The sequence below is a fragment of the Perognathus longimembris genome, chromosome 3 (assembly GCF_023159225.1).
Source record: "Perognathus longimembris pacificus isolate PPM17 chromosome 3, ASM2315922v1, whole genome shotgun sequence".
NCBI classification, from domain to species: domain Eukaryota; kingdom Metazoa; phylum Chordata; class Mammalia; order Rodentia; family Heteromyidae; genus Perognathus; species Perognathus longimembris.
Window position 1 is genome coordinate 65,577,552 of NC_063163.1, and position 21,478 is coordinate 65,599,029.

The following is a 21,478-nucleotide window of genomic DNA, read 5'->3' on the forward strand; positions in this document are numbered from 1 at the left end:
TTTTATACTGCGGAAATGGCATCTCTTTACACTAATGGTGAACCTAGCTTTGGCTCAAGCCCTAGCAATTCACCTCCTATTTTCAATGATAGTAGTGTCACACATCATGCAAACAAACGTAATCCCTGATCAGAGTGACAAATGCCCGTTTTTTTTTTTAAATCAACTCTAGCACCACGGAATGCTGGGAATATCTATATGCAAATATAATCCGAAGCGGGGCGGAGCCAGAGCCGGCTGCTATCCCAGAAGTCAAAGGGAAGGACCGGCGCAACCCCGGGAAACTTGTTGAATCCGAAAAGATGGCGGCGCCGGAGGCGGGGCGCTATGGTGAATGTGGCCCACGAGCTCCGGCTCGGCTGGGCGCCCGGGCCAGCCAGGTGAGGGGGGAGCTGCGGGACTCCCGAAAGGGATCGGACAGCCTCCGGACGGCGTCGGCGGCCGCTCGGAGCCTCGCTGGGTGGGGAGGGCTTGGGGGCGGGGCCTGTGGGGTCAGAGGGAGGGACTGGGAGCAAAGGGTGCTGGGAACCGGCCCGCCGAGCGCGAGGGGCGGGGCCTCGGTCGGGAACTCCGGGTGAAGCCTGCGGCTGCCGGGGGTCCGGTAAGTCCGGGGCGGGGCCTGTACTTCGTGGTTGGTCTAGGCGGGGCCTACAAGAACTAAGAGCTCTGGGGGCGGGACTTCTGGGCCTCGGGGCGGGGCCTGGTTTGTCTGGCTGTGGGGGTCCACCCACAGGACCCCCTCTGGTCTCCGCACTCTTGCTCACCTGGACCGCCGCGGCCACCCCTCTACCTGTCTCTCAGTCGGAGGGATGGACCGCCACGGTCACCCCTCTGTCTCTCAGAAGGGATTGTTGGAACCTAAATAATTCACAGCACCTCAGGTTTTCACCCCACTAAGAGTGGAGGTCCACGCGGCCCACAGCAGCCCTCCATTTCCTGCCCCCACTCCAGCCTCTGGGCCTTTGCCCAAGCTGCTCCCTCAGCCTCCTCACTTCCCTCAGTCTGCCTTCCTCATCAGGGTTGCTTCCACTCAGTCACCTGGGCCCCTCTGTGTTAAAACTGCGACCCCACTCCGTGCTGTAGCTCGCACCTGTAATCCTAGCTATTCAGAAGGCAAGATCAGAGGACTGAGGTTCAATGCTAGCTCAAACAGGAAAGTCCATGAGAGTCTTAGCTCCAAGTTAACAATCAATAAAGCCAAAAGGGGAGCCGTGGCTCAAGTGGTAGAGCACTATAACCTTAAACAAAAAAGCTCTGGGAGCCAGGTGCTGGTGGCTCACACCTGTAATCTTAGCTACTCAGGAGGCTGAGATCTGAGGATTGCTGTTTGAAGCCAGCTGGGGCAGGAAAGTTCTTGAGACTGGTATTTCCAATAAGCTACCAAAAATCTGGAAATTGAGGTGTGGCTCAAGTGGTAGTGTGCTAGCCCTGAGCAAAAGAAGCTCAGGGACAGTGAACTAAGCCCTGGGTACAAGCTGTAGGAGCAACAAAAACCAACAAAAAAAACAAAACCCTGCAGCCTCAGTCTCTGTACAGTGCCACTTGCTTGGCAGCCCAGCTACGTGGGAGGCAAAGAAAGTAGATCTCTTGGGCAAGAGTGCTTGCTTCGTATACATGAAGCCCCAGGTTCAATTCCCCAGCACCACATATATAGAAAATGGCCAGAAGTAGCGCTGTGGCTCAAGAGGTAGAGTGCTAGCCTTGAGCAGAAAGAAGCCAGGGACAGTGCTCAGGCCCTGAGTTCAGTCCCCAGGACTGGCAAAAAGAAAAAAGAAAGAAAGTAGATCTCTTGATTATAGGAGTTTGGGGTCAACTTGGGCAACATAGAACTTTGCTCTAAAAAAATCCTCACAAAAACTAAGCGTGGTGACCAGAGCAAAAAAGCTAAGGGACAGTGCCCAGGCCCTGAGTTCAAGCCCTGAGTGGCAACAACAACCTAAAAAAAGGGGACTGGGGGCTGGGAATGTGGCCTAGTGGTAGAGTGCTTGTCTCATATACATGAAGCCCTAGATTCGATTCCTCAGCACCACATATACAGAAAAAGCCAGATGTGGCGCTGTGACTCACATGGTAGAGCGCTAACCTTGAGCAAAAAGAAGCCCGGGACAGTGCTCAAGCCCCGAGTTCAAGCCCCAGGACTGGCAAAAAAACAAAAAACAAAAAAAGGGACTGGGGTATGGCTAATGTAGTAGAATGCTTTTCTAGCAAGTATAAGGCCCTGAGTTCAAACCCCAGTAATGTTAAAAGTTCAGAGAGGCAGTTCTCCCCTCTCCTTTAGGCTGATGCTAACGGGGCTGGGGTGGATGACTTTTCTGTTCCTTCCACAGGATCCAGGGACCGTCCTTGGTGCCGTGGGCATGATGGATCTGGCCTACGTCTGCGAATGGGAGAAATGGCCCAAGAGTACCTACTGCCCATCTGTGCCATTGGCCTGCGCCTGGTCCTGCCGCAACCTCATTGCCTTTACCACAGACCTCCGCAACGATGACCAGGGTGTGTCCCCTGCTCCTCAGCTGCTGGACTCGCCACCAGCCTGGGTCTAGGTCTGGCAAGGTGGCCTGCATTCCCTGCCCCACCTCCGGGGTACAAAGGGCCAATGTCCTCCCTGGCTAGATACATGGCACGTGGGAGAATAGTTATGTGCAGGTGGACAGGGCTGCAGTGGAGTACATGCAAAGGCTATAACACTTATAACCCAGGTGTCCAGAGCAAATGTGTCACGATGGCTTTCCCCATAAGCCCTTGCGGCGCGTGGTGGCTGTGCCCGGCTTGCCATTGTTCTGCTAATGTGCACTCATTACAGAGAATTGGAGAAGTACAGAAAACCAGGGCAATGAAGCGCTGTGACCCAGTGTGGAGAGATACCCACTCACTCGTCCGGGTCATTCTCTTCCAGCACAACTTCTGTGTCTCTTTCCCTTTTTATTTACTTATTTTGTGTGTTTGTCAGTCCTGGCATGGTGCTGGCACCTGAACTCAGGACATGAGTGCAATCTTTTAGCTTTTTCACTCACAGCTAAGTTACTGCTTGAGCCACAGCGCCATTTCTAGCTTTTTGCTGGTTCATGGGAGATTATGAGGCTCACGGACTTTTCCTGCCTGGGCTAGCTGTTGAACCTTACCTTGATCCTCAGATCTCAGCCTCCTGCATGGCAAGGATGACAGGTGTGAGTCACCGGCGCCCAGCCCCTGTCTGTTTTTAAAGCATGGCTGCAGCCACACAGATGGCCCAGCTCCCACACTAGCAGCAGCCCGTGACCTCCTGGGATCCTCTACTGAGGTCCTTGGCCCCTATGGCTCCATCACTGTGAGAAGGCTGTGTGCCAGCCCAGGGTGACCACGCCTGTCCCCTGCAGACCTGGCTCGCATGATCCACATCCTGGACACAGAGCACCCATGGGACGTGCACTCCATCTGCTCAGAGCACAGCGAGGTCATCACCTGCCTTGAGTGGGACCAGTCAGGTGAGTGGCCAGGGTCTCCCTCACCCCGCACCCTTGACTCCAAATCCCAGAGTAGACTGCACTGCCTTTCCCTGTCAGGCCAGAGCTGGGATGGACTCCTTGGCCTGTGACCATTGTCACTGTGGGTGCCAGCTGCCACATGACACTGCTGTGTTCACAGTCAGTTCCACAGTGTGTCTCATGGCTGCTCCACAAGACTAGCCCTTCCCAGACCTTTCGCAGTTCTGCAGACAGCTGCTCCCGCTCATTTGTGGAGGGTCTGTGACCCTGCTCCTTCTCCACAGGCTCCCGCCTCCTGTCAGCTGATGCTGATGGGCAGATCAAGTGCTGGAGCATGGCGGAACACCTGGCCAATAGCTGGGAGAGCTCAGTGGGAAGCCTGGTGGAGGGGGACCCCATTGTGGCCCTGTCCTGGCTGCACAACGGTGTGAAGCTGGCTCTGCATGTAGAAAAGGTAGGTGTCCCGCCTGAGTGAGTGGGTGCGGTGGGCAGGGTGGTGTCCCCCACACCTGGAAGCCTCTGTGTACACATGAGTGAAAGCTTGCTGTGTAGGGCTGTTTGATGCAGGAGGCTGCCCAGGTTCTAGCTTTGCATTGATGATGCTCTTGGTCACAGAGCCATCTCTGCTGTTCTGCTGGGCTGTTGCATGCACCAATCTGTCCATTCAGAGGTGGGATGGTGGGGCTTTTCTGGGTGGGTAGCATTGGGGTGTCTCTTTCAGAGCCTGGCTCTTGGGCGGCGAGGGAATGGTACTGAGGTAACAAGGGTAAGGCAGTGAACTGGTTGCATGCCACAGCCAGGCAAATGCAGAGGGACAAGAGCCTGGATGGGCAGGCAGGAGACTGGAGGCATGTGAGCAGCAAGGGTGCCTGGGCACAGCGGGCTCTCAGAAGCTCAGCCACCCTGGCTCTGCTCAAGGACAACAGGTATAAAGGTGTGTCATGCAGCTCTCTGGCCTTGTGTGTTCATGCCTCAAGTGGGTATAAGAACTCACAGATTGGGGCTGGAAATATGGTCTAGTGATAAGAGTGTCGCCATGTATGCATGAAGCCCTGGTTCTATTCCTCAGCACCACATCTATAGAAAAAGCCAAAAGTGGCACTGTGGTACAGTGCTAGCCTTGAGCAAAGAGAAGCCAGGGACAGTGCTCAGGCCCTGAGTTCAAGCCCCAGGACTGGCAAAAACAGAGAACTCACAGATTGAGCCAGGTGTCAATACCTCACACCTGTATCTCAGCTCCCCAGGAAGCTGAGATCTGAGAATCATGGCTCCAAGCCAGCCTAGGCCAAAAAGTTCTTGAGACCCTTGCTTTTGTTTTTTATTTTTTGTCAGTGGTGGGGCTTGAACTCTAGTCCTGGGCACTGTCCTTGAGCTTCTTTGTGCTCAAGGCTAGTGCTCTAGTATTTGAACCCCAGCACCGCTTTGGTTTTTTTTTTTTTTTTTGCCAGTCCTGGGGCTTGGACTCAGGGCCTGAGCACTGTCCCTGGCTTCTTTTTGCTCAAGGCTAGCACTCTGCCACTTGAGCCACAGCGCCACTTCTGGCCATTTTCTGTATATGTGGTGCTGGGGAATCGAACCCAGGGCCTCATGTATATGAGGCAGGCACTCTTGCCACTAGGCCATATCCCCAGCCCCACCGCTTTGGTTTTTGAGTGGTTTATTGGAAATAAGAGTCTCATGGTGACTTTTCTACCCACCTGTCTTCCAGCCACATCTTCAGATCTCAGTCTCCTGAGTAGCTATGATTACAGGCGTGAGCCACCAGCCCTTGTTTTTTTTTTTTTTTTTTTTTTTTTTTTTTTTTTTTTGGCCAGTCCTGGGCCTTGGACTCAGGGCCTGAGCACTGTCCCTGGCTTCTTCCCGCTCAAGGCTAGCACTCTTCCACTTGAGCCACAGCGCCGCTTCTGGCCATTTTCTGTATATGTGGTGCTGGGGAATCGAACCTAGGGCCTCGTGTATCCGAGGCAGGCACTCTTGCCACTAGGTTATATCCCCAGCCCAGCCCTTGTTTTTAAGCTCTTGTCTCAAAAAGCCAGATGTGGAGCTGTGGCTCAAGTGGTAGAGTATGAGCACTGAAGGAAAAAGCTAAGGGAGACTGAGTTCAAGCCCTAGGAGTTAAAGTCCTAGTATCAGAAAGAAAAAGAAAAGGCTGTGTATTGTACATTCATGTAAAATGCCAGAAAAAAACACAAAGCTAGGAGCTCCTGTCATACCACAGCTGCCAGGGAGGGACAGGTCAGGACACACGGGCTCTGGGCTGGGGTCAGTGGCTCTGTAGAGATGGTTCTAGTTTCCACAGTAGCATATTTAGAGAACTGGGATCCTAAAAAAAAACAGTGGGTTTAGCCAAGTAATTTAGATGACCATGCTGGAGCTGTGGCTCAAGTGGTAGAGGGTCAGCCTTGAGTAGTGCCCAGGCCTTGAGTTCAAGCCCCAGGTCTGGCACCAAAAAGATCAACCAGTGCCTCATAGCACTTCTAAGAGTCTGCAAAGTGCATTCCCTCAATAAACAGTCCCCAGTCTCCTCCACCTGTCTGTTCTTTCTTTCTTTCTTTCTTTCTCTTTTCTTTTCTTTTCTTTTCTTCTTCTTTTCTTTTCTTTTCTTTTCTTTTCTCCCCTTCCTTCCTTCCTTCCTTCCTTCCTTCCTTCCTTCCTTCCTTCCTTCCTTCCTTCTTTCCTTCTTTGTTTCTTTGTCAGTTCTGGGGCTTGAATTCAGAGCCAGGGCACTGTCCCTGAGCTTCTTTTGCTCAAGGCTAGTGCTTTACCACTTGAGCTACAGTACCTCTTCCAGCCTTTTCTGTGTATGTGCTACTGAGGAATTGAACTCAGGGCTTCATGCCAGCTAGGCCAGCACTCTACCACTAAGCCACATTCCCAGCCCCCTACTTGTTCTTGCAAATGACATTTTAATACATACAGCTCAGCTTACTTGTGTACCTACTGTGTGCTTCTTGTCTCCTCCTGGACACTTAGGCAACAGGTTTCGCCCCAGGGAACTGGACACTACTGAGGTCCAGGAAAAGTTCTTAGTGTGTATGTGGACCCATTTAATCCCCACCATGGGAGCTATAGATGTCACTGCTCCCATCTTCCAGAAGAGGAGACAGTGGCCCCATCCCCGTTCTCCTGGGGTTTGCACATCCTCTGAGCTCAGCTTCATGCTTGCTGCCCCTGCCCCCTCATTCCTGCCTGGCGTTTTGTGTGGGGACAGCTCTGGGTCCTAGAAGCACACCCTGAAAGTGTCCCCTCACTCCCCTCTCTGTGCAGTCAGGCGCGTCCAGCTTCGGGGAGAAGTTCTCCCGGGTCAAGTTCTCGCCGTCGCTCACCCTGTTTGGCGGCAAGCCCATGGAGGGCTGGATTGCTGTCACCGTTAGTGGCCTGGTCACCGTGTCCCTGCTCAAGCCCAGCGGGCAGGTGCTGACGTCCACCGAGAGCCTGTGTCGGCTGCGAGGCCGCGTGGCGCTGGCGGACATCGCCTTCACGGGTGGTGGCAACATTGTGGTGGCCACGGCGGATGGCAGCAGCACATCACCAGTGCAGTTCTACAAAGTGTGTGTGAGCGTGGTGAGTGAGAAGTGCCGCATCGACACAGAGATCCTCCCCTCGCTCTTCATGCGCTGCACCACCGATGTCAACCGCAAGGACAAGTTCCCTGCCATCACCCACCTCAAGTTCCTGGCCCGCGACATGTCGGAGCAGGTGAGCCACGGAAACTGGTGCAGGCCTGACAGTCTCTGCTTGTGGGATCCATGGCCTGACACAGGCCCCCTGGACTTCCAGAAGGATCTGCTCCCACCTGTCTGTCCCTGTCCCCTGGAGGCCACATCCTCCCAATAGCAATGCTGTGTCTCACAGTCTCCCCACCTCCTCCTCCTCCTGCCTCCCTCTTAGGAGGTGCCAGGATGACCCCCAGCTCAGGATCCTTAGTTTGATTGCACCTTTTTTTTTTTGGCCAGTCCTAGGCCATGAACTCAGGGCCTGAGCACTGTCCCTGGCTTCTTTTTTGCTCAAGGCTAGCACTCTGCCACTTGAGCCACAGCGCCACTTCTGGCCATTTTCTGTATATGTGGTGCTGAGGAATCAAACCCAGGGCCTCATGTATACAAGGCAAGCACTCTTGCCACTAGGCCAAATTCCCAGCCCCTGTCCCTGGCTTCTTTTTGCTCAGGGCTAGCGCTCAACCACTTGTACCACAGCACCACTTCCGGCTTTTTCTGTGTATGTGGTGCTGAAGAATTGAACCCAGGTCTTCATGCAAGCTGGGCAAGCACTCTACCACTAAGCCACATTTCCAGCCTTAATTTTTTTTAAACTTTGTTTGTTGTTCTTTTTTTCATTGTTATTTTTGTTTTGTGCCAATTCTAGGGCTTGAACTCAGGGCCTGGCCTCTGTCCCTTAGCTTTTCTTTACACAAGCCTGGCACTTTAATACTTGAGCTGTACCTTCATTTTCAGCTTTTTGGTGGTTCATGGATTTTCCTGCCCAGGCTGGCTTTGAACTGTGATCCTCAGATCTCAGCCTCCTCCATAGCTAGGATTACAGGTGTGAGCCACCCGCGCCTGGCTTGATTGCATCTTCAGGGTCCGCTCTGCCAGGCAAAGTAAAACAGCCATAGGTCTTGGGATCCGGCCGGATAGGCCTGTCTTGGGGGCCAATACTGCCCTCCAGCTTTCCTGGGTTCTGGTTGTCATCATGAATCAATTCAAAGCTCCTGTCATGTTTGCTCTCCATGCCCTGCAACCAGGCAGGGACCATCCATGCAGACGTCCACCGTCCTGTTCAGCCTCTACCACTGACATGGGTGGGCTGGTGCAGAGCAGGCTGGACTCCATGGTAGGCCTACGGCCGGGGCTCACAGGGCACGTGCCCCACTGAACCCCTGTGAGGACCCAGGGCTCAGGGCATGGATAGCCTGGCCCTGGCCCTCACTGAGCTGCCTTCTAGGTGCTCCTGTGTGCATCCAGCCAGACAAGCAGCCTGGTGGAGTGCTGGTCCCTACGGAAGGAGGGGCTCCCTGTGAACAACATCTTCCAGCAGATCTCTCCCGTGGGTAAGTGTCCGCAGGCAAGAGTCTCCCGTGGGTGAGTTGTTTCTTACGAGTGGATGAGTCTCTGTGGGTGGGAGAGTCTTTCTTGGAGCCACAGGAGTCCCTGCCTGCCTCCAGAGGGCACCTGGGGGCTTGCGGTCATGGGGATGAATGCAGGGCTTTGGGCATGTTTGGCAAATGTCCTACACTCACTGCCCCCTGCCCTGGGGCACTGGCTTTTGTATGCACCTCAGCTGTTCCTTCTCTTCAAGTTCTGAGGAGGCGATTGTTGTCTTGGTGTACTTGAGGAAAAATAGTATTGCTAACCCCAATTGTCCAGCCAGCTGACAGTGGGGAGCCGTCAGAATGGTTGATGCAAAGGTCCTGGGACAGGGGCTGGGAATATGGCCTAGTGGCAAGAGTGCTTGCCTCATATACATGAGGCCCTGGGTTCGATTCCTCAGCACCACATATACAGAAAATGGCCAGAAGTGGCGCTGTAGCTCAAGTGGCAGAGTGCTAGCCTTGAGCAAAAAGAAGCCAGGGACAATGCTCAGGCCCTGAGTTCACGGCCCAGGACTGGCCAAAAAAAAAAAAAGGTCCTGGGACAGGAGAGCAGTGGGCAGAAGCAGGGCAAATTGGTGACAGGGAAGATCAGAAGTCTACGCAGGCTAACAGCCATGAGGTACTTTTTCCTAAAAGTTGTGCCATCTCAAAACCGTGGTTGGAGAGGAAGTTGAGGCTCAGAGGGACTCAAAGGCTTTTGCTAAGCAAGGACCTCTCCCATCCCCAATCTCTCTTTTAGCCCTTCCTCCGATAAACCCTCCTAGGAGACCTGACACCCTCCCTGGCACACATCCTGGGAGAGCTCCTGCCTGGCTGGCTGCCTGCTGAGATGTTGTGCAGCAGATGAAAGTCAGCCAGGCCTCCCGTTGATTAACACTAATGGGTCCTTGAGTGGCTGGGCATTCAGGGGCAGGAGTCAGAAGCCACTAATGAAGCTGTGTCAAGAGGCCCCTCGTGACTCTGCGCCTGGCTGCAGGCTGGTTACGTAAAGGGCCTATTGTGGCTGCCAGAGTGATTCAGTGTAAAGCTGGTCCAGGCCTCCCCCAGCATATGAGTCACCAGGCCTCGCCGGCTCACTGACGCCACCTGCCTCCTGGCCACCGGCCTTGTCCCCAGGCTGTCGCCTCTGTCTTGTGCAGGCTCCTGCCTCCAGCCTGACACAGCTCCCCTCACCCAGGGCGCCACCCAGTGGGCAGGCGCCACCCCAAAGCCTCGTGTTCTAGAGGGGAGGGAGATGACAACCCTGTCATCTAGAAGCCTGGATGCCAGCTGTGTGGGTCCTTGTCACTGCTTCCTGCTGGCTGCTGGGGTCTGTTACCGTCCCCATGAGAGACTGACGTCCACAGGGCAGACCATCTCCCATCGCCTCCCACTCTGAGGGCTCAGCTGCGGTGCCTGTTTTTGTTTGGGGAATTTTGGGTGGGGTGGGCCCAGGGACTCCACATGCCAGGCAGGGGCTATGTACAGATCCTGATGGCTCTTTGAGGTCTAACCCACCTCCCACTCTGCCTGCCAGGCCCCTGCTCTCTCTCAGCCTCAGGATATCCCTCTAGGGACCTTTGGCCTCTGGCTAGGCGCAGCTGACTGTCCCTCATGGGCCTGCATCACACTCGGGGGTGGGATCCCCACAGCCAGGTCAGACCATCACAGGCTTGCTGGTGGGCAGGCTTCCACCTAAGGCTTTAGACCAGAAACTGAAAACCTACTTGAACTGGCTAGGGGCAAGCAGGGTCTCTAGGCTGCACGGCCTTGAGGTCTGCTGGTGGCCAATCGGGAGGGTCTCCATCAGTCTCACTCTCCTGCTTTGCATAAAATTGCAGGACTGAATCCCATTGGCCCACCCCTGAACCCATTAGGTGGGCCTGAAGCACTCTTGATTGGCCAAGCCAGGGTCTTCTTCCTGGGTCAGGGAAGGGGTGATTGGACACTGGCACCATTACCACTTTCAGTCTGACCCTGTTGTCCCTCCATTTCTCCTCATCTATGGTTCCAGTCGGTGACAAACAGCCCATGATCCTTAAATGGCGTATCCTGTCAGCCACCAATGACCTGGACCGTGTGTCAGCTGTGGCACTGCCCAAGCTGCCCATCTCGCTCACCAACACTGACCTCAAGGTGGCCAGCGATACCCAATTCTACCCTGGCCTCGGTATGCTGGGCTCAGAAACAGCTCTCACAATCCTGGGTGGGTCTGGTCACCAGGAGGTAAGCTCTGAGGGCTGTGGGCCCCTGGCCTGGCCTTGAGTCGCCTCTGGTGGGAAGGCTAGCCTCGTTAGCGGAATCCAGAGGCCTGTGATGCCTCGGACCAGAAGTTGCATCCCTTAATATATAAAGAGCTATTGCAGATCACTAAGGCAGAGGCTGGGAATGTGGGTCAGAATCCCTTTCTGGAAAAGCAGCATGCAGTGACCACAGTGTGGATCCTGACGTCCAAGCCCACGTGCATGGTGGGCTCCCAGGACAGAGACTTAGTTTGCTCAGCTGTTAAGGGAGAGCGTGTCTGTGACTCGGGCCCTTTCTTCCCCAGAGCTTGCTTGCTCTCTTCCTATTGACTGAAAAGGACACTTGTGAATGTCTGCATGTGCCTGGGGGCCTTTACCTGAAGCTCCCAGAGACCCCACCTGCTAAAGTGACAGCAGAGCCCAGCATGGCTGTTGGCCAATCATGTAGCTTTCAGGGGACAAGTGGGAGGATTGAGAGCAGCTGGCAGTTGTCCGTGCCGTGCCAGATGGCTTGCTCTAGGAGCTGCCAGCCCTCAGGCAGCACAGCTCCTCCTGACCTCTGGTCTTGCCCCTGCCATGGTGAGGTTCTTGGATCTAGACAAGGGGCTATGGGGGAACATGGCTGGAGCCTGAAGCCCTCGTTCTCAGGATCCTGTTAGCACAGGGTGTGAGAAGAACAGCTGCTCTTCCCCACAGCTGAGGCTGCTTTCCCCCAGGGTCCAGAGCTGGGGGACCCGGGGCACTGGTTCTTCCCATGCCCTGACCCCATACCCATGTCCCCAGGGTTGGCGCTGGCGTTCCATGATGGCAGTGTGCATATCGTGCACCGGCTGTCCCTGCAGACCATGGCTGTGTTCTACAGCTCCGCAGCCCCACGCTCCTTGGACGAGCCTGCCATCAAGCGCCCTCGCACCACAGGCCCCGCCGTCCATTTCAAGGCCATGCAGCTATCGTGGACCTCTCTGGCCCTCGTGGGCATTGACAACCACGGAAAGGTGCGTGCCAGCCCACATGTCGGAGCAGACTGCCGGAGGGGCTTCTGAGGGAGGGAAGGCACCGTGAGCCCCTCCCTGCCCCATTAGCGGGCACTGACCTCCAGCCTTCCCTGTCCTATGTGGGGGTCCGAGGGGCCAGCTGAGGTGGACACCTCACGTCACCTCACAGCATCCCATGAGGCCACACTGCAGCCTGATGTGCGCTGAGTGCAGTTAGGGTAAAGGACAAGCATCCTAGGTGTGCATGTACCATGCGTGCCACCCACTTGAGTGCTACAGGAAACAGCCCCTCCCCACAGCCACACAGGTCCCCAGAGGCCCACATCTGGTCCCCATACATTGTAGCTAACCTGTGGCATGGCCCAGCCCTAGCGATCTCTGTCTGGCAAGAGTCTGATCTGCTGCCGTCTCTGCAGACACGTTGCTACTCCTGATGGTTTTGCGCCAACACTATCACCAGGCCTCTAGAGCTATGGCATTGATTTTTGCCCTTGAACTCAGAGCCTTGCACTCTCTTCTGTCTTTTTACTCAAGGCTGGTGCTCTACCACTTGATCTATACCTCCCCTCCTGGCCTTTATAAGCTGAGCACCGGTCACTCACGTCTGTCATCCTAGCTACTCAGGAGGCTGGAATCTAAACATCACGGTTCCAAGCCAGGCAGGGCAGGAAAGTCTGTGAGACTCTTTATCTCCAATGAACCACCAAAAATCTGAAAGTAGAGCTATGGCGCAAGTGGTGGGGCACTGGCATTGGGCTGGTGTTCCTGCAGTTTGCACATAGGGCCCTGCCCTTGCTTGTCCAGGTCCCCTTCTACTTGAGCCCCTCGAATGAGAAATCAGCTGTGCCCCTGGCTGCGCAGTGCTGTCCAGGGCCCTGCCACTCCAACCAGTCACACACAGGGCTGGGGGGGCCCTCCCTGAGAGCTGTGGGCAGGGGTGGGATGCACACTCCCACCCCCACCCCGCCTCACCTTGCTGCCTCCCACAGCTTAGCATGCTGCGCATCTCCCCCTCCCTGGGCCACCCCCTGGAGGCCAAGCTGGCCCTGCAACACCTGCTCTTCCTGCTGGAGTACTGCATGGTGACCGGCTATGACTGGTGGGATATCCTGCTACACGTGCAGCCGGGCATGGTGCAGAGCCTGGTAGAGAAGCTGCATGAGGAGTACATGCGTCAGAAGCCCGCCCTGCAACAGGTGGGCTCTTCCCAGGTCCCGGCGGGGCGTGGGGGGGGTCCCCTCCCTGCTCACAGGGAGCTCCTTGGCAACAAACCAGCCATGAGGACCAATGGATCCCCAAACAGTTAAAGGTTTCAAACCCGGTGCAGGTGAATCTTCGGTGGAGGCAGTCCTGGGGCTCTGAGTGTGAGACTCTGGGTTCTAGACCCAGTAGTACAATCAAAAATGGTTCCCAGGCAGACCCTAGTGGCTCACACCTATAATTCTAGCTACTCAGGAAGCTGAGATGTAAGGATCATGGTTCGAGGCTAGCCCAGGCAGGACAGTTCGTGAGACTCTTACTCATCACCAGAAAACCAGAAGTGGAGTTGTGGCTCAAAGTGGTAGAGTGCTTACCCTTGAGTACCCTTGAGTAAAAGAGCTCAAGGAGAGCTCCTAGACCTTGAATTCAAGCCCCACCATCCACAAAAAAAAAAAAAAAAAAGCTAGGAGATAGAGCCCTAGCCCTGAGTTCAAGTCCTAGTACCAGCTCAAGGAAACAAGACAAAGCAATGAGTGGTTCTCAGGAAGGACTTGGGGGACAGAAATCCTGTGAGTGGTGGGCTCCGAGGTGACAGGAGTGACACTGGTGATGGCTGACACTGCCACTTACAGCCCCACCTGTGTGGAACCCCATAGTGTCTTACACTGTCTTTCCTACCAGACAGCAATGTGGGCCCTCAGAGACTCCACAGCTTCCAGCCTGGCGACAGCCACTCATGTCCCCAGGCATCACTGAGTGCCACCACTGTGGGGGGGTGGTCACTCAGGTCCAGCAGCCAGGGCCTCTCACTGCTCATCTGGTCATAAGGAGAGGCTCCCTGGTGGTCCAAGCCGGGTGAATCAGATGGTGCCAGCCCTGGGTGGGCATCCCTGGGCAGCCTGGCTGCCCACTGACTGCCCTGCCCCACCAGGTCCTCTCCACGCGCATCCTGGCCATGAAGGCCTCACTGTGCAAGCTGTCGCCCTGCACAGTGACCCGTGTGTGCGACTACCACACGAAGCTCTTCCTCATGGCCATCAGCTCCACGCTCAAGTCCCTGCTGCGCCCCCACTTCCTCAACACGCCCGACAAGAGTCCCGGCGACCGGCTGGCCGAGATCTGCGCCAAGATCACCGATGTGGGTGGGTGATGCCTGGCTGCTTCCGGCTTCCTTTCATTCCTGTCTGCAGAGGGATTTGGGTCCATGGTGGAAAGGTTATGCCAAAGCTCACAGAGGATAGCCTCCCCAGGTGCGCTGCTGAACCTCAACCTCACCCCCTCCTATTTGGGAGGCAGTACTGGGGCTTCAACCGAGGTCCTGATGCTTGCTAGGCAGGCACTCAGCACCTGAGTCACACCCCCGCAGCCCTTCTGTGCTTTAGCTATTTTTTTCAGGTAGGGTGTCATGTTTCCCCAGGGGCTGGCCTCTGACCTCAGTTCCCAGGTCAGTGCTGCAATGCCCAGCTTGCTCATCCAGATAGGCTTTTGCTAACTTCCTGCCTGGGCTGGCCTCCAACCACCATCCACCAAAGCTAGGAAGACAATACCAGGTCCATCATTTTTCTCTTTTAAAAATGTATATTTCTAAGCCAGGTGCTGGGTGGCTCACACCTATAATCCTAGCTACTCAGGAGGCTGCAATCCAAGGATCACAGTTCAAAGCCAGCACAGACAGCAAAGTGTCTGACTCCTAGCTCCAGTTAACTACCAGAAAACCAGAAGTGGCGCTGTGGCTCAAAGTAGTAGAGCCCTAGCCTTGAGGAAAGGAGTTCAGGGACAGCACCCAGGCCCTGAGTTCAAGCCCCATGACCAACAAAAAAGTGTGTGCGTGTGTGTGTATGAGTCAGTTTTTTATTGTCAAGGTGATGTACAGAGGGCTTACAGTTACATAGTTAAGGTAGTGAATACATATACATTTCTTGTCATACTTGTTAACCCCTTCCTCATTTTTCTCCCTCCTTCCCTCTTCCCAATCCACCTACCCGCCCTTGCAGAAAAGTATATTTCTTTAGCCAGGTGCTGGGGGCTCATGCTTGTAATACTAGCTACTTAAGAGGCTGAGATCTGAGGATCATTGTTCAAAGCCAGCCCAAGCAAGAAAATCTGTGAGACTCATTCCCAATGGGCCACCATAAATCTGGAAATAGAGCTATGGTTCAAGTGGTAGAATGCAAACCTTGAGCAAAAGAAGCTCAAGCATAGTTCCCCAGCCCTGAGTTCCAATTCTAGTAACTAGTACCAAAATAAATTTAAATATATATATTTCTTAAACTGAAGGTGCCACTCAAGTGGAGCATTTTTTCACCTCATTCATGAGACCCCAAAAAAGCACCTGGGCTGGTGGTCTCCAGACCCCCTTTTCCCCACACAGACACCCTCACCCAACCTCTGTATCCGGGCTTTTTCTGTGGCATTCCACACACTCCAGCCTCCCAGTTGCAAATAACTCAGTCACACAGAGGCCTTCCAGCCAAGAGCTAGGTGCTTTGTGATTTCTATTTTATTTTTGGGTAGTGCTAGGGATTGAACCCAGGACCTTGCAAATTTAGGCAACAATTGTTATCACTAAGTTATAGCCCCAGCCCTTAGTTGTGAAGCAGTCTTACAAGGTAGCCCAAGCTGGCCTCAAATTCTCCATCCTTCTGCCTCAGCCTCCCAAGCACTGGGATTACAGGTGTGTACTACCACACCCTGCTTATGTGTGATTATTCCAGTAGGATCATCCTGTGATCTACCTGGGAGGTATCTGCTGGGGGTCTGATAGGTGCTGGGGGACGGGTGCTGGCAGCTGCAGGAGGCAGAGGTCTTCCTACACAGAGCTCACCCTCAAGGTGGGACGAGTGGTCCTCAGAGGAGTAGAGTCTGGGTCCCTGCAAAGGCACCCAGGTATGCAGAAGCCTGGAGGTCAGGGGGGCTGAAAGAAAGGCCCTGAGCCCTTCTGCTGGCCCTCTGCCTAAAGCCTGCATCAACCATGCCACCACTGGCCTAGGTGAGTTCAGCACATGGCAGATTGGAGGATGGGGGTGGGGAGTGAAGGGGCTGGTGGGGGGCAGCTGAGTCAGCCCACCTGCACATTGCACACCTCACTCTCCCGAGGGCCTGGGCACCCCTGACCACCCCGCACTTGTCTCCTTGCAGACATCGACAAGGTCATGATCAACCTCAAGACGGAGGAGTTTGTGCTGGACATGAACACGCTCCAGGCACTGCAGCAGCTCCTGCAATGGGTGGGCGACTTTGTGCTCTACCTGCTGGCCAGCCTGCCCAACCAGGTGTGTGGTCTGGCCCCCCTCCTGCTCCCAAAGCCCTCCCTCCTCTCCAAAGCCCTGCCCACAGTCCCTGATGCCTCTGAACTCTGCTTCTGATCCCTCTTCACTTCCTGATCCCACCTTCGCCTCTCAAGGACGTTTCCTGTCCTCCCTCCTTCCATACCCAACCAGTTTAGTTTGTTTTGTGTCAGTCTTGGGGCTTGAACTCAGGGCCTGGGTACTGTTCCCTAGCATTTTCTGTTCAAAACGGACACTCTACCACTTGAGCCACGGCCCCACCTCCAGTTTTTTGGTGGTGAAATAAGAGTCTTATGGCCTTTCCTGCTTGGGCTGGCTTTGAACCTGATCCTCACCTGATTACAGGCATAAGCCACCAGCCCCTGGCTCATCCCTAACTTTAGCCCTGAGGTTTGAGGACACAGGACAGGACAAGTCGCACACAGCTGCCTCTTTGCCCACCTCCCCTCCCCCCCAGCCCCCCAGGTGCATGTGTCCATTTGGCTTGTGGGCTGTGTGTCCCTCCATCTCCCTCAGTCAAGACACAGAGGCCCCTCCCCGCCTCTGTGGGGTCACGGACTGGGAGCCTTGCTTCCCCTCAGTCCCACAATCCCAGTGAGTCCTGCCAACACTGCTCTCTGGTGTCTTTCAGCCAGGTCCCCAGCACTGTAGACACCGGGGCCAGGTGCTGCAGGCCCTTGCCCCCACCTGCTGCTCCATGGCAGCCCGGGGCCATACATGGCTGTTTCCCACATGGAGCGTTTCTGCCCACAGGGCTCCCCGCTGCGGCCCGGCCACAGCTTCCTGCGAGACGGCACCTCGCTGGGCATGCTGCGAGAACTGATGGTTGTCATCCGCATCTGGGGCCTGCTCAAGCCCAGCTGCCTGCCCGTGTACACGGCCACCTCGGATACCCAGGACAGCATGTCCCTGCTCTTCCGTCTGCTCACTAAACTGTGGATCTGCTGTGAGGCTCTTCCTCCCATCTTCCCCCCAGAATTTAAGTCCTGGATGTCTCCCTACCAGAATATAAGCCCTGCAGTTAGAAACAGCTCTGTCTTGACGCTTACCACACCCCAGCACTGGTCCCCGCAGGTGTGGGTGATCCTTGGCCACCGGCGCCATAGGTGTGTTGGGTTACCACGTGAGGCATGACTGGGCAGCCAGGCTGTATTTCTTGCGTCCCTGTGTCCGGTCATGGCACTGCCCTCAACAGTGTCAACTGAGTGGTGGCCAGGTTCCTGTTTCACAGAGAAGAACTTTCCCAGGGCCCCAAGCAAGGCAGGGAGTGCAGAGCCATACTGAATAGAGGCATAGGGCCCCATCAAACCTCAATCCTCCAGATCTCAGTTGGCTGTAGTGTGGGCAGGCTGCTGAGAACAGTGCTCCCCCATTCTCCTTCCTGTAGGCCGTGATGAGGGCCCAGCTAGTGAGCCTGATGAGGCACTGGTGGACGAATGCTGCTTACTGCCCAGCCAGCTGCTCGTGCCCAGCTTGGACTGGCTGCCCGCCAGCGACAGCCTAGTTAGCCGCCTGCAGCCTAAGCAACCGCTTCGTCTGTTCTTTGGCCGGGCACCCCCACTTCCTGGCAGTGCTACCACCCTGCAGCTGGATGGCCTGACCAGGTATGTGCCACCCCTGCCCATCTGTGCCCATGCTCCCTCTGGGAAACTTCTTCCCTCCCTGCCCACTTCCTCCTTCACGCCTGCTCCTGGGCCTTTGCATGGCCCACCAGTCTCTGGAGAAGGTTCCTCCATGATCTGTCATCTTCCCCCAGGACCCTTGTGGGCAGTTTCTTCTCCCAAGTCCCTGTGTTACCCAGGGCTTCCAGCACCTTCCAGGGCTGAGCATGCATGGAAGCAAGTCTTAATCTCAAATATATAGTCCTTATCTGAGCTGTGGCATTGAAAGAAAGGAGCCCAGCTAGAGGCTCACGCCTACCATCGTAGCAACTCAGGAAGGAGGCTGAGATCAGAGGATCCAGATGTGAAGCCAGACAGGGCAGAAAAGTCTGTGAGACTGCCCCAAAGAGCCAGCAAAAAGCCAGAACTGGAAGCATGGCTCAAGTGGTAGAGCACCAGCTGTGACAAGGCCATGACTTCAAGCCTCAGAAGTAGCAAGAAAAAGAAAATTCTGACATCTTTGGGGCTTTGAAGCCTTCCAGCCTGTGGCTTGTACATATAATTGTGATTTCCCTTCATTTTATTTATTTGGCAACACTGGAGATAGTCTACAGGCTTGCACTGTTAGGCGAGTGCTACCCACTGGGCTGCGCCCCACCCTCACGTGTGTGCCTGTGTGTGTGTATGTGTGTATGCGCACGTACACACGCCAGTACTGGTGCTTGAGCTTATTGCCTCATGTTCTCGCTAAGCTTTCCCTCTCACGGTTGGCATTCTGCTACTTGAAACCACACCTCTGCTCCAGTCCAGCATTTTACTGGTTAACTGGAGATGAAGTATCATAGTCTTTCTTTCTTTTTTTTTTTGGTCAAGGTTGGCTTTGAACTTTGATCCACCACATCTTGGCCTCCTGGGTGTCTAGGATTACAGACATGAACAGGTTTTTGTTTGGTTTTGTGTTAGTCCTGGAGCTTGAACTCAGGGCCTGGGCTCTCTCCCTGAGCCTCTTTTTGCTCAAGGCTAGTGCTCTACCACTTGAGCCACAGCGCCACTTCCAGCTTTTTGGTAGTTGATTGGAGATGAGTCTCACAGACTTTCCTGCCCAAGCTGACTTGGAACCACAGCCCTCAGATCTTAGCCTCATGAGTAGCTGGGATTACAGCGTGAGCCCCTGCTCCTGGCTCCATGGACGTCTTTGCCATGTTGCCCCACTGGGGGTACAGAGGGTGGCAACCCCAGCCCTGATTCCTCCCACTCTTCTCACTCCATCCCAGGGCACCTGGCCAGCCCAAGATTGACCACCTGCGGAGGCTGCACCTGGGCGCCTACCCCACAGAGGAGTGCAAGGCCTGCACCAGGTGAGGGAGCACCCTTCTGATGCTCTGGGCTGCTGAGATGAAGCCTGGAGGTCTGCAGGGATCCAGGCACCTTGGGGTGGGGGGACCTGCCTGTCCTTCCCTGTCCCCCTGAGAATCCAGAAGTCTGATGTGGCAAATAATTGATGGCTCAGCAACCTTGGGCTGCCACAAAAAAGGCTCCAACACCACATGACCCAGTGTGGCCAAGCAAGCTGGGCTCACTCAGGCTGTCTCTCCTTCCTGCACGGAGTGGCCAGGGATGTCCTGGGAGCAGGGAACTTCATCCCTAGGGCAGGGGAATAGCATGTGTGAAGGCTGGAGGCGGGTGGAGCAGGCTAGAGGAGCATGGTGTACAATGTCCCCTGCCCCCGGTTCCCCCAGGTGCGGCTGCGTCACCATGCTCAAGTCACCCAACAAGACGACAGCTGTGAAGCAGTGGGAACAGCGGTGGATAAAGAACTGTCTGTGTGGGGGGCTCTGGCGGAGGATACCCCTAAGCTACTCCTGAAACTGGGACACTGTCTCCACCGGGAATAGATTGACCAGGCCCGGGATGCCATCCCTTATCCTGACGAAGGCCACACCCGGTGCCCTGCTGCTGTTCTGGTGGCTGGGTGGCCTGGCGGTCACTGCCAATGCCTCCATCACTGGCCAAAGCCAGAGAGACTCAGTAAAGCTCCTGGCTCAGCTCAGCCCCAAAGCACCGCGTCTTCTCTGTCTCAGCCGCAGCCCAGGCGTCCCCTTGGGCCACCAGACTGTGTCCAGGTGCTCCAGGCTGTGGCAGGGAGCAGCCAGGCTAGTTCCAAGGAGTGTCCTTTAAAAGGCTTCTGGTTAGCCAGGAGCCGAGGATTCATGGCTGTAAGATCGGGACTGGGAATGTGGCTTAGCGGTAGAGTGCTTGCTTAGCATGCATGACGCCCTGGGTTCAATTCCTCAGTACACAGAAAAAGCCAGAAGTGGCACTGTGGCTCAAGTGGTAGAGTGCTGGCCTTGAGCAAAAAGAAGCCAGGGACAGTGCTCAGGCCTTGAGTTCAACCCCCAGGACTGGCAAAAAAGAAAGCTGAGATCTGAGGATTGCGGTTTGAAGCCAGCCCAGGCAGGACAGTTCATGAGCCTGTTACCTCCAATGACCCAGCAAAAAGTAGCAAGTGGTACTGTCACTTAAGTGGTAAAACAGTAGCTACAGCAAAAAAAAAAGCCTAGTGAGAAGACAAGGCCCTGACAGGACCTGCACGCACACACACACACACACACACACACACACACACACAAGCCAAAAAAACACACATGAACTGTTCCCGGCAGAAGTGGAGGCCATGGAAAGTGCCACTTGGGCCTTCTGCCTTGGCCTGCCTCCAATGCCCAAAGAAGCTGGACGGAATAAATAAATGTGCCTCAGGCCTCTGTTGTCCCCGTGGTTCTGTGTGGCCTTTGGCCTTGGCACTGTGCCACTTGGGTGCCCACACTGATGGAGCACTGAGCAAATGCCAGGGCAGGGAGCCCACACGGGCAGAAGATTGGCATGGGCGGGTGAGGTCCCCCAGCCTCTCTCTGCCTTGCATCTCTCCAATCACAGTGGGGGGCTCTGGGTTTCTGGGCTCAGCTGGCTCAAGTCGGTGGGGGTTCTGTCTTCCCACAGCAACCAGGCACTTGGTGGTGATGTCTGCGGGCTGGCCTGCCAGTCCCCTGCTGGCTTGTATGGTCCCTGGTAATTACTCCAGCCTTATTTCTGGAACCTGAGGGTCAGCACCCCATGGAGGAGGAGTGCAGGTCGCAGGTGGCCTGTGGGGGTGCAGGACCTGCCGCCTGCGTGTGGTCTGCCTTATGTGCAGCGGGGGCGGCCTCAGGATGGTAGAACCCACTGCGTGGCAGGATTGAGTGGATGGGGCCCCCTGAGGGCCGAGGATGGGAGTGGGCCCTGGTCAGCTCAGAACATGTCCTGACCTCACACCTGTGCTGAGGCTCTGCGGCTCCTCCAGCGACACCCACCAACCTGGCCTCCCACCCTTAATGTCATGCTAGGGGCCCAGAGCTCCACAGTGAGGGTGTTTGGGTTTTTTGTTTGTGCCTGTCCTGAGGCTTGAACTCAGAGGCTGGGTGCTGTCCTTGAGCTTTTCTGCTCAAGGTTAGTGCTCTACCACTTGAGCCACAGCTCCACTTTGGTTTTCTGGTGGTTAACTGGAGATGACAGGTTTTTCTCCCCAGTCTGGCTTTGAACTTTGATCCTCACATCTCAGCCTCCTGAGGAGCTAGGATTAC

General features: G+C 55.3%; 1 protein-coding gene across 2 annotated transcripts; it reads left to right on the forward strand.

The window, feature by feature from the left end:
* Window positions 1-245: 245 nt before the first annotated feature.
* On the forward strand, window positions 246-20,153 carry Med16 (mediator complex subunit 16). 2 transcript variants are annotated; one of them, XM_048341819.1, is made up of 15 exons: window positions 246-380; window positions 2,328-2,493; window positions 3,357-3,464; window positions 3,749-3,918; window positions 6,732-7,163; window positions 8,409-8,514; window positions 10,550-10,705; window positions 11,562-11,773; window positions 12,763-12,969; window positions 13,905-14,115; window positions 16,112-16,245; window positions 17,014-17,206; window positions 17,648-17,864; window positions 19,136-19,219; window positions 19,601-20,153. In XM_048341819.1, the coding sequence occupies exons 1-15, from the start codon at window positions 303-305 to the stop codon at window positions 19,725-19,727; spliced, it is 2,601 nt and encodes an 866-aa protein (XP_048197776.1). In that variant the 5' UTR covers window positions 246-302; the 3' UTR covers window positions 19,728-20,153. The 2 variants fall into 2 exon arrangements, with proteins under 2 accessions (XP_048197776.1, XP_048197777.1); XM_048341820.1 differs by lacking the exon at window positions 246-380 and adding an exon at window positions 533-601.
* The last annotated feature ends 1,325 nt before the right edge of the window (window positions 20,154-21,478 follow it).

Bases quoted from the DNA above. Each gene is read 5' to 3' on its own strand.
- Med16 (XM_048341819.1), top strand. From the start codon at position 303: ATGGCGGCGCCGGAGGCGGGGCGCTATGGTGAATGTGGCCCACGAGCT. The intron at 10,706-11,561 runs GTATGCTGGGCT...CCATGTCCCCAG, and splicing joins CCAATTCTACCCTGGCCTCG to GGTTGGCGCTGGCGTTCCAT. The intron at 17,207-17,647 runs GTGAGGCTCTTC...TCCTTCCTGTAG, and splicing joins CACTAAACTGTGGATCTGCT to GCCGTGATGAGGGCCCAGCT.